Source organism: Piliocolobus tephrosceles, chromosome 6 (genome assembly GCF_002776525.5).
Source record: "Piliocolobus tephrosceles isolate RC106 chromosome 6, ASM277652v3, whole genome shotgun sequence".
In the NCBI taxonomy this organism is placed as follows: Eukaryota; Metazoa; Chordata; class Mammalia; order Primates; family Cercopithecidae; genus Piliocolobus; species Piliocolobus tephrosceles.
Window position 1 is genome coordinate 30,331,487 of NC_045439.1, and position 12,192 is coordinate 30,343,678.

The 12,192-nt window shown below is 40.2% G+C and overlaps 1 protein-coding gene across 5 annotated transcripts in view; it reads right to left on the reverse strand.

The window, feature by feature from the left end:
• GPATCH2L (G-patch domain containing 2 like) overlaps positions 1-12,192 on the reverse strand; it is a 60,653-nt gene that overhangs the window by 25,415 nt on the left and 23,046 nt on the right. For 4 of the 5 annotated variants that reach the window (XR_002724909.2, XM_023184557.2, XM_023184582.2 and 1 more), the window contains exons 6-8: positions 10,159-10,226; positions 8,817-8,871; positions 5,972-6,057 (exon numbers count right to left, since the gene is read on the reverse strand). Coding sequence is in view for 4 of the 5 variants with exons in the window: in XM_023184557.2 (XP_023040325.1) it covers positions 5,972-6,057; positions 8,817-8,871; positions 10,159-10,226 (209 nt within the window). In the remaining variant the exon portion in view is untranslated. Of the gene's footprint in view, positions 1-5,971; positions 6,058-8,816; positions 8,872-8,927; positions 8,968-10,158; positions 10,227-12,192 lie in introns of all 5 variants that reach the window. The other variant, XM_023184563.2, reaches the window with a different exon arrangement.

Sequence of the window (12,192 nt, forward strand, 5' to 3'; positions counted from 1 at the left end):
TCATGAAGCTGTTTCATGCCACCCATAAGAGTCGAATCATTTCACATCAGTTGGAAAGATGGGTATGTTACAATGGAAAAACAGAGAGAGAGAGAAAATGCTTTCACCATTCCACTTAGGCAGTAAGATGCCAGCCAGCTGACAGCCACTGTCAATGAGACCCTCCAATAGAGGACAAAAGATTCAAGAACTGTGTACTATACAATGGGCAATTCCAATAGGCTTGGGCAACCTTATAGACAATACTACAGCAGAAACATTGCTTCACACATGGCCAAAACTGAGGCACTAAAGAGGTGAGAAAGCAATACTGTACTTCACAGCATCAACAGATACAGGACTAATAAAAGGTTCCTTCCCCCAAGCCCTGAGGTAAAACCTCAGGCTGTTTATTATGGCTCCAAAGGTCAAAATTAATAGCATGAAGTGAGTCTTCTTCTTACTCTTTGAAACTCCTTGTCAAGTGGCACAGCCAGCTGGGCACACAACTCTGATATGTAGATCATAACGTTTGTGAACACATAAAATGAATTACAAATGAGCTCAGCCTATCCTATTTCAGCTCTCTAATGGGCAGGAAGGTCTCTCTGTCTCTCTTTTTTTTTTAATCCCAACTCTGTCCAAATGCCTCCTCTTATAGACCATTTGAGGCCATTTAAGCACCTCAAGAATCTGTATTACATCTAATTAGCAAATGACTCTGGAAGCCAACTCAAAGTTTTTAAAATTGCAGTTATCCTAAGGATGAGGTAGCGCAGTAACTACATAACAAAAATTTACCAGGATGCTAAATATTTACATATATTATTTCATTTTGATCCCCACTCAACCAATTTAAAAAGTATTGATATTTCTATTTTAAAGATGTAGAAATTGAGGTATGGGAAGATTAAGTCATTTGCCTGGGTGAAGCCAGGATTCTCACCCAGGTCTGCCTGACACTAATATCCATACTCTTAATCTCCTACCACCTATGCCAATGGTCTATGAAGAAAGTAGAAGCTATGAAACTTTTCATCCATTCATTAAGAAACATGTACAATATTTGCATACCAGGCTGATATCTGCCATCCTTACTGCAACTAAAAATAAGATTTCTCAAAGAAAAAATAGTTTATTTACAAAGGAAGCTGACCTATATGAAAAGAAGATATCAGTACTTTGCTACTTCAGAGCTTAAAGAAAGAATAAATTAAAATGGTAATGCATGACCAAATTATCTTCCAAAATAAAGGAAAGGTCACTACAAGTTGATCTTTCCTTTGAGTTGGAGAAAACTAAAACACTGCCATGAAAAGTTTTTGCACTCAAAAACTGCAATTGGTGACTTATGCATCACACAGATGCAACTGACCTGTATGTAGCAATTGATAAATCCTACTTATCATTTTCTTTGGTAATAATAGTAAGAAAAACTATCCTTCACAATCAACAAATCTCTCATTTTGGGAAAAACTGCTTGCAGCACTAGTCTCCTTATTACAAGTTTGTGACTGTGACCTTAAACAATACCACTGCCTCTACTAGAACGCCAATCACACCATCTGCTGTTTGAGCAGCAGCAATTCTTAACACCACTACCAAGTATTACACCTTCAACAGCAAATCCCAATACTAGCAACCAAAACAACCAAACCAAAACAGTTGGTTTATGGATTTCATCCACACGGCCAGCCAACAATCCAACTATCCATACAGCCACCTGACAAAACTCTGCCCCTCCATTTATTAAGAACTATGGGCTGGGCACTGTGCAGATACTAACACTCTTCTTTACCTGCAGTAGGTTCTCCAAAACTAAGAGAAGTCCAGGGGTCTACCTCCTATAAGGAATGGTGCATACCATACCAAAGTACAGAGTTCATGCCAATTATGAAATGGGAGCCCCTATTAAGCAAATTACAAAGCACCAGTCACAAAACCATATGCATTTAGGACAACAGTTCTTAACCCTGGCTGCATATTAATCACCTAGGGAGCTTTAAAATAATGCCAATGTCTAGGCCTCATTCCAGACCAGTTAAATCAGAATCTCTGGAAGTAGGGCCCAGCATGGATATATTTTCTTAAAGCTTCTTAGGTGATTCCAACTTGCAGCCAGGGTTGAAAACCACCAAGTTAACTATTTCCAGAGTGGTATTCCTGAAATCCATAAATCTATAAATCTATTAGATGGTACAAAGACCACAAACCTTCCCATCCACTGCACCTGTCATCTGGGCTGTATTAAAACGATACATCAATAAAATGTTATTTTAAGATTATGGTCCAATTATTTATTTGTTTATAGCAATGAAATACTAAACAAGAGAGGATTTTAGGTCATGCGCCATCCTCCCAATGCCCCCCGCCCCCACCTATTCTGAGAACCAGAAAAGCATACAGTTCTAGCAGGGAGGAAACTGTTGAAAAGCCCTTCCTCTTGCTTGGGAGAATGGAACTGGCAGTGTCCAGGCAAGAAGCAGCCTCAGCTCAGTAATCTGACAGGAGAGAACCTTCATAGCTCAGGCATGATTATCGAACTCTTTGTGCTCTTAAAGGAGAGTAATTATAGGCATGTGAAAAAAGGGAAGCACTCCCTGAGGAACTCTTCCTCACATGCTTCCCAAGAGGCAGTAGGGCCATTAAAAATTCCATGATGAAGAGGAAAAACAGCCTGGGAACAGCCAGGAGGCAATACAGCAAATTAATACACCAGCCCTCCTCAGGGAAAGCTGTGATAAAACAGGAAACACTTCTCTTTGCAAAATAAAATTATACCACTAATGATAACATAGTCCCCCCCCCTCCACACACACACATACCATGCTAATGATGCATGTGAAATTTCCAATGCTGTCCAGATGCTTTGAAATAAATGTTTCCCTACTACAAATAAAATGGGACAAGAAAAAGATACAATTTCCATTCAAAACAGTTTTTAGTACAGTCATTCACCTGCTTCTTCTGCCACTTACTCCTTCACATTCCTCCTTGGTGCCAGGCTTTTGCTAAATGATCCACTCTTTGCAAAGCTACTGCCCTGTTCTGAATCCAGTCTCATCAGTCTGCTACACTGGAGCTAAACGGTTCCATCCTCACTAACCCCCTGCTGGGGAGGAACTATTACAAAGGAGTGACCAGTTACCCTGAGAGCTCAGTATGTCATCATTCACATTTTCTAAACATTGCATAGAAGTCACTTGTGCTGATCATTTCCTATGGAGCAGTGGTTGCCAAGTTTTATTGATGTGTACCCTCAAGAGTAAAAAATCTGAAAAAACATGATACGTGTAGTACATACACATAAAATATAAATACATGCTACTAGACACATATGTACAATTTAAAACAAAAAAAATTTGAAGGATCAGCTATAAATAAATGTAAGTTTAAAAATGTACTTCCCCTGTCCCAAAAAACCTTCATGTATGCAACCCACTTGGTATCTATTGCCCTGGGTATGATGTCTAGAAGGACAAAGAGGATGTATGATTGTCCACATTCTCTCTCCTTTGCTTTCAGCAATGGTCCAAAACAATAAGCATTATTACCCTAGGGCTGAGTACATAGAAGCACAGTAGAGACTTCCTTAGGTTTCCAAGTTCAGCCACAAACACTGCCAGGCAAGAGAGTGAAGACAGTGATACAGATAATGACACACACAAAGAAACAAGAAGCTAATGCCTAGTCCAGCCCCAGGATAAGGCTTTTAAAAGAAACAGGAAGCCTAACAAAAGTACGAATACTGATCTCAGCACAGCACAGCTCTAGGTAGCAGAGGTAAAGAGAGGAGGGAAAGTAATCCACTTTCAGCATTCTGACATGGTATCATGCTACTCAAATCATTTTCCCAAACAGTATACACAGACATTATTTTATTTGGTATTAAGACAAACAGCTGAAGGACTGTTTTCCTATGGATTAAAATCTTGTTGTCTTCTCTGACAGCTTGAGCACAACCTCTAAAAAGATCTCCCTGAGCCTCGAAGTTAGGGGCCCCTCCTCTGTGCTTTTTCAAACCTTTATTGTAATTGTCAACTTCCATACCTGACTTTCCCATGAGAATGTAAGCTCCTTGAGGGTGGTATCTAAACAAAGAGGCTGGCTCACAGCAGGATCCCAGCAAACGCTGAATGAATTAATGATGGATAAATATCATGCTACTGAAGGAAAGGCCTTACTACTAATAGTTTATATCACTCCACAATTTTCCACATTCTTTTTTTTTTTTTTTTTTTGAGACAGGGTCTCACTCTGTCATCCAGGCTAGAGTGCAGTGGCATCATCACAGCTCACTAAAACCTTGACCTCCTGAGCTCAAGTGATCATCCCACCTCAGCCTCCCAAGTAGCTGAGACTACAGGTGTACGTCACCAGACACAACGGATTTTTTTTTTTTTTTTTTTTTGAGACGGAGTCTCGCTCTGTCGCCCAGGCTGGAGTGCAGTGGCCGGATCTCAGCTCACTGCAAGCTCCACCTCCCAGGTTCACGCCATTCTCCTGCCTCAGCCTCCCGAGTAGCTGGGACTACAGGTGCCCGCCACCTCGCCCGGCTAGTTTTTTGTATTTTTTTAGTAGAGACGGAGTTTCACTGTGTTAGCCAGGATGGTCTCGATCTCCTGACCTCGTGATCCGCCCGTCTTGGCCTCCCAAAGTGCTGGGATTACAGGCTTGAGCCACTGCGCCCGGCTGACACAACTGATTTTTTAAAAAATTTTCCATAGAAACAAGGTCTCACAATGTTATAGCCTAGGCTGGTTCCACATTCTTAATAACACCATTTGTGATGGTCTCTCTTTTCAAAAGACATTCTGTACAGAAATATCAATATTTCAGTAGAAAGATCTGGCAGTAGGTTATGGTGCAAAATTTATTATTATAGCCCACAGTAGAAGTTCTAACTGTATCCACGAAAGAGTAACTTATTTGTGCAGCCTGCACCTCAAAAACTATGAACATAACCATTTAAGAACTTATTAGGGAAAAAAAGAGTTATCAGAACCTTGGAAAGAAATTCTTTGTGACATCAGAAACAATAAAACTTCTAGGGTCCAGCCTATTAGTTACTCTTTTCTGCATAACAGCCCTATAGGGGGTGCTACCATTAAAACCATATTTACTTCCCACGTCACCTAAAAGGATTTATATTTGTAAGGAGTCATTCGTTTGACTAATATATATTAATGCCTAACAAGTCCCAGATACTGTGTTAGGGAGTTATCGGGAACAAGACAACATCCCAGTACTCTGAAGCTTATATTCTAGTGGGAAAGACTAAGGGATAAAGTGAAAAAGAAAAAAAAGAAAAAGAAAAACCAAACCCACTAAAATAAACTAATAAGCAAATTCATTTCAGACTGTGATAGAGCAATAAAGGAAACAAACAGATAATGAGCAGGAAGTGCTGGAGGTGGCCCCTTAGACGGGATGGTCTGAGTGGCCTCCTTGACGAGGTGGCACCTGAGCTGAGACAAGCAGCAGCTCAAAGACAGTTTTCCGGTCAAAGGGAAAAAGAGCAAAGGTTCAGAGGCAGGAAAGGACTGCTGCAATTTTTGAAGAACAAAACAGAGCTCCCTGGTACTGCTGGATCTCTCCCCGACAGAGGGAGAAAATTATACGAAAGGAGGCTGTACATGTAGGAAGAAGTCAGATTATGCAGGGTTTTGCAGGGTCATGGCAAGGAACATTAATAATGTTCTTTGAAGATGGGGCTTTTAGCAGCAGAAATAAAATGAAATATGAGCCAGAAGACCTAGGTTAAAGTTGAGAATCACATACTAGCCTTGGACCACAGGAAAGATACTTCACTGCTCTGCCTCAGTTTCTATATCTGTAAAACATCTATTCACCTCAAAAGATTCCTATGGATTAGGAGGATTGTCAGGATCAAATTGGATACTGTACACAAATATATTTTATAATTTCAGGAGTACCAGAAAGGAATATAGTATCGTCCAGAAGCAAATAACAGCTACTAAAAGACAATTACCTGGCAGAGCAGTGTGCTGGTGAACACCTTCGGTGAGAAGCATCGGCAAGAACGTCCAGTGAGTAAAGGGGAGACAGGGGATTGAACTGCAGGAATGAATAAGACTATTTTAGTAAGGCTTACATGAAACAGACCTGATCCTAAAGGGTAACCTACACTTTGATTACTTTTCCCCTTTGACTGTCCAACTCTTTTGTCATACCAAACACAAGCACTACTCAGTAAAGTCATGCATATTTAATAGTGTGCCTGTGAATGTACCCAACCTGATCTAGCACACCTCAAAAAAAAAAAAAAAAAAAAAACTAATCCTTATTAAACAACACTTTTTCAAAAACTTGATATACAACAGTCACTTAAATGGCAGAAGACAGTTTTTTCCACATGATGTAACAGGAACTTGTGCCTGCTGCTGATGATCAACTATGTATCAGCCCTTGTTTCCAAGATTAGCATGAAATTACCTTTTCATTTCCTTATCCTGGCAAATGTTTCCAAGAATAACTGGTTGGCACATAACAGCAGCATCACATTGTGGAAAGAAAACTAGACTAAGAATTAGAACACCTTTTAGTTCCTATCTACCACTGATGTACTGGGTGTCAAAAATTACATAACCTCTGAGCTTTACTATCCTCATCTGTTAAATGAATATATCACTATCTGTCTTACCTAATTTTTTTTTTCTTTTTTGAGACAGTCACTCTATCACCCAGGCTGGAGTGCAGTGGTATGATCTCAGCTCACAGCAGCCTCCACCTCCCGAGTTCAAGCAATTCTCCTGTCTCAGTCGCCCACGTAGGTGAGATTATAGGCACCCACCACCACGCCTTGCTAATTTTTGTTGTTGTTGTTGTTGTTGTATTTTTAGCAGAGACAGGGTTTCGCCATGTTGGCCAGGCTGGTCTCGAACCCCTCACCTCAGGTGATCCACCTGCCTCAGCCTCCCAAAGTGCTGGGATTACAGGCGTGAGCCACTGCGCCAGGCCTGCCCTACCTATTTTACTTTCATTGCTATCATATTGCTTTTGGAGTATAATTTCAGTTTCTCATCTGCAAAAACATCTATTTGACTTCAAAAGGTGGCTGTGAGGATCAAATGAGATCCCTCACTTTATGTTTGCTAGCTTTCTTTGGACTTTTTCCACAACCAATAGTCCTCTCCAAAAAGTTTAGAACTTAATACCTTGCGACATACAAAGACTGGAAGACCCTGGAATGATAACTTCAAACGTGTTTTTTGAGAATACAAACTAAGCAACTGTTCTATCTGCCACAGAGGTTCCAATCTTGGTTCTACTAGCTGTATGACTTTGGGCAAATAGTTTGAATCTTATAGATCTCCAGTTCATCATTTGCAAATAACAGATCTGGACCAGGTGACTGCCACAGGTCCCCTTCTGCCTTTAGATCCTCTGATGCAAACATGGTTAGTGCTCTAGCTTAGTGTTCCCCAAACTGCAGTCTCTCACACACCACCTTCATGATTTTCCTTAGCTGCCTAAAACCTGTATTACTGTTTACTTATTATTTTTCCTCATGTCAATTATTTTTGCTCAGCTTTATCCTTACTACATTTCTGTGAAATAACAAGCTTGATATAATAATTACATCTTTTCCAATGTAAACTATAATACAAAACTTAAAAATTGTGCGTCCATATGCCATCTAAAATTATCTCATACACATACACCAGTTATGTCTTCTACCACTCTAGTTCATTTTGAAACAGCAGATTCATAATGAAGATTCCAAGTCTAAAATGTGGATCATGTGTATCAACTCAATAAGTTACTAAGTAGTTAAAAAAAAACACGACCAACAGGAAGACTACAACTTTTCACCTGTCAGTGTTCATCTATTTTACAACTAATCACCAAGATAAAACAATCCTCCAAAAAAAATCACAAAGCTTCACACATAAAGAAACATATCGATAACTACTATGAATTAATTTTTAAATTGTGAGCCCTCCACATGGGCCTAAATATGCCAAGGGCCCCCCTCAGGGGGTTGGTAGGGAAAAGACTAAGAAAGAGAGGCTCTAAGGCAGGGGTCCCCAACTCCAGGGCCGCACAGCAGGAGGTGAGCTGTCAGCAAGCAGCTGCTTCCCATCGCTGGCATTACCGCCTGAGCTCTACCTCCTGTCAGATCAACAGCCACATTAGATTCTTATAGGAGTACAAACCCTACTGTGAACTGAGCAAGCAAGGGACCTAGGTTGTGGACTCCTTATGAAAGCCTAATGCCTGATGATCTGTCATTGTTTCCCATCACCCCTAGATGGGACTGTCTAGTTGCAGGAACACAAGCTAAGAGCTCCCATTGATTCTACATTATGGTCAGTTGTATAATTATTTCATTATATATTATAATGTAATAATAATAGAAATATGGTGCACAATAAATGTAATGCACTTGAATCATCCCGAAACCACCCTCCTCACCATGCCCCCATCCCGGGTCCATGGAAAAACTGTCTTCCACAAAACTTGTCCCTGGTGCCATAGGGTTGGGGACCACTGCTCTAAGGCTTTGACCCCACTTCACCCAGAGCAGCTCTACCTTCTGCTTCATACGTTTAGGCTTCAACATAGTACTTCTCAACGCAGGATTCTCATGTTGAACTAAACCATATGCAAATGAGATTCATTCCGCTTTCTTACTGCAAAGTTCAAAACTAAAATAAAAACAGGATTCCTATGAAATATATGCTACAAGAAACTAATGATCACAGTTGAACCTACAAAGAGGAATTAGCTGCAGTTTTTACCAGTAAGTATTGGTTACTCTTAGAAAACACTTCTCCAAGAAAATCAAAATAACAAGAAAGGGGAAACCTTACCTCATGTGCACAAGCAGAAATGTGAGGAAAATCAGAAGCCAACGCTTTATTCTTTCTAAAGAAAAGGAAACCAAATGATAAAATAAAGATGACAAAGAAAAATGATCTTACCTGATTTCGTTCTCTTTTCCCAGCTGATGGTAACCAGAAACTAAAGAGAGGGAGAGAATAACAGGAAAGAAAACAATAAAAGAAGTGATAGGAAAATTACAGAAGGGAGAAGAAGATAAGATGTTGGAATAATGAAGTAAAGACAAAGCAGGGAATAGAGAAAAGATGCAATCAGAGGAGAAGACATTAAATGCATGTGAAGGTTCTGGAAAAAAAAAAAAAAACCTCTTCAAAGGAAAAAGGCTTGTAATGGAATGTAAAAGACTGGACAATAGAAATAAACCCAAGATAACAGTGTGACACCAATACTCTCTCAGTTGTGCAGTGACAACAGAAGCCTCAACTCAACAAGGGCACAAACCACACCCACATATTTATTTTCTATGTTAAAATTAGCCCGGGTTGGATGTGTATAGGATCATAACTGGGTTACTGACCATGATGCATACAAGATATATGAAAGAACCAACCACTTTAGGGGACAAGGCTGTCACGAGAATTTGCAGAATTATTTTCCTGTAGCTACATACAGGCTTCCTACAGCACTCTCCACAGTAATTAGAACAAAGTATTTCACAGGTTGGGCGCAGTGGCTCACACCTGTAATCCCAACACTTTGGGAGGCCAAGATGTGCAAATCGCTTGAGCCCAGGAGTTCAAGACCAGCCTGAACAACATGGCAAAACCCTGTCTCTACAAAAAATACAAAAATTAGATAGGCGCAGTGGCACATGCCTGTAGTCCCAACTATTCAGGAGGCCAAAGTGGGAGGATTGCTTGAGCCTAGGAGGCATAGGTTGCAGTGAGCCATGACTCCACCACTGCACTCCAGCCTGGGTGACACAGCCAGACCCTGTCTCAAAAAAAAGATATTTCCCTATGAAAAGGTCTACAAATGGGAAGAGAATATAGAAAGATAGAGGTAATCATCCATTTTGGAAAAAAAAATTTAGAGATAGAAAAATTAGTTTAAAATAAACATCTTTACTGGAGGCTACTAATGTAGCATCTGCAGGTATGAAAAAACAATACAATGAAACTAGTCTAGAAAGGAAAAGAAAATCACTGTCACAGGTTTAGGATGTTGCCATCTTTAACTGTTATAAAGTACAAATCTTTAAGATCTCTTTGAGCTCTGAAGCCTGATTTCTAAGTTGCTCCATAAAACTCCCCTCTGCCTTCCACCTCCAAGGAGCAGACTAGCACAGCCAGTAAATACGTAAGCACTTACTCTTTCTGCCGAGGGTCATTAATGATATGGCTTATCCTCTCAGTCCCCAAAGTGTTTATGCTGGTCTCCTAAAAAGACAAGGCAGACAAGAGTATCATCCAACCACAGAAACAAACATTTGAAGTACAATATCAATCCTTCCCGTAACTGTGCCAGCTAAAGCAACCTCAAAAGGCACATGTTAAAAATCAATCTTAAAATAAAACAGCAACTATATTTCTTTTTATTGGAATTCATCTTAAAAGTCTTACATGTTACCCTACATTTATTATTCTCCAGTGATCCAAAAGTCTTTATCAACACTTTATAGACACTATTCACCATATATGGTATTTTAATAAGTACTATACCTCCTGGAACTACTGCAGTATATAGGAGTAAAAATCCTTTTTTAGAAAATTCAACAGTAGCCAATTTTTAACAGGCCAGCACACCAAGCTCCCTAGAGCTATGTGATTATAGTCCCAACAGCCTTCATCCTGGGACGTGACTAAATCCTCACTGGTAAAAGTATCTGCTGACTAAATATAAATACATCAAAAGAGTTTTGTGACTTGCAAAAATTGTTACTCTGTACTTTGTCCCTCAAACATCATCTCAAGAAATAAAAATGAAATTTGTATAAAATTGATTCCTAAATTCAGGGTTCTCAACATCATTAGTGTAAAAGCTTACCCATATCACCACAAATAGTTCAGAAACCAACCATTTCCAAAAAATTGGAAAATGGCAATTCACTCTTCATTTGAGTCCATTCCCAATGCTTACCTACCATGGCACCTGGGAAAGCATGCCAACACACATCTGAGTAATTGTTGTGTTGAGATAACACAAGTCACGGGCGTGACTGTCAAGAATGTCAAGGCTGTTCTTCAAACACATTTGTGTCTGGACAAATGTTATTACCTGTATTCATCTATATGTGTGGACTGTCCTAAACATCAGGCTACACATTTTAGCTGAACTGGCTATAGAAAAATTACTCTGAGGTCAGAGTCCGGGCAGTAGTGGAGTTAAATGAGAAGTTTTCATATACTATACTCTTCACATTCTGCATTTCTTATAGCTACGCCTCCTGGTCACAGACACAGACATGGTAGGGGGGCCAAGGGAAAAGATGGTTGAAAAATGAGCTATTTGTTACAGCAGAAAAATTATTAACTGAAAGTGCCGTAATGTTTAAATTTACAGTTTATTACTGTGTAAATTACAAGCAGTACTTTGTGTAATTAGCAGCTCACTGGCAGGGAGCTGTGAATGAAACTCATTATTTATGATTACAATTTAGAAAAGCAGAAGCGAGATGGGGGAGGGGGGAGAAGGGGGGCAGAGCGGTGACCTCTGCTAGAAATGATAAATATCCCTTTGAGGTGATGAAGATGAATTAAACAAGTAAATATTATCCTACTCATTTGACATCATTAAAGGCACATCCAATAGGCCCTCATTCCCTTCCAGGCAAGCTAAAGGGAAACCTTCAAGACAAAGTGACTTGCCTCCATGGACGTGGATGGCTCTCATTTTATAAGAGCTGAAAGAAAGTAACATAGGTGGCAGGGGGAACATTATCTGTCAAGCCTAAACAATAAAAGTAAAATCCTCTCCTTCCTCCACCCCATGTGCTGCTATTTTGCTAGCTACCCCTGTTAACATAAGCTCCCGGAGCAGCAAAAGCAGCGTTTTGTCTGTAAAATGAGTAATTCGAACGGTTTCAGTCTTCCAATAATCAAATGTCTTCTAATTCAAGACTTGAACTTGAGGCCAGGCACGGTGGCTCATGCCTATAATCCCAGCACTTTGGGAGGCCGAGGCAGGTGGATCAACCTGAGGTCAGGGGTTCGAGACCAGCCTGGCCAACATGGTAAAACCCTGTCTGTACTAAAAATACAAAAAAATTAGCCAGGCAAGGTGGTGGGTGCCTGTAATCCCAGCTACTGGGGAGGCTAAGGCAGGAGAATCGCTTGAACCTGGGAGGTGGGAAGTTACAGTGAGCCGAGATAATACCACTGCATTCCAGCCTAGGTCACAGAGCAA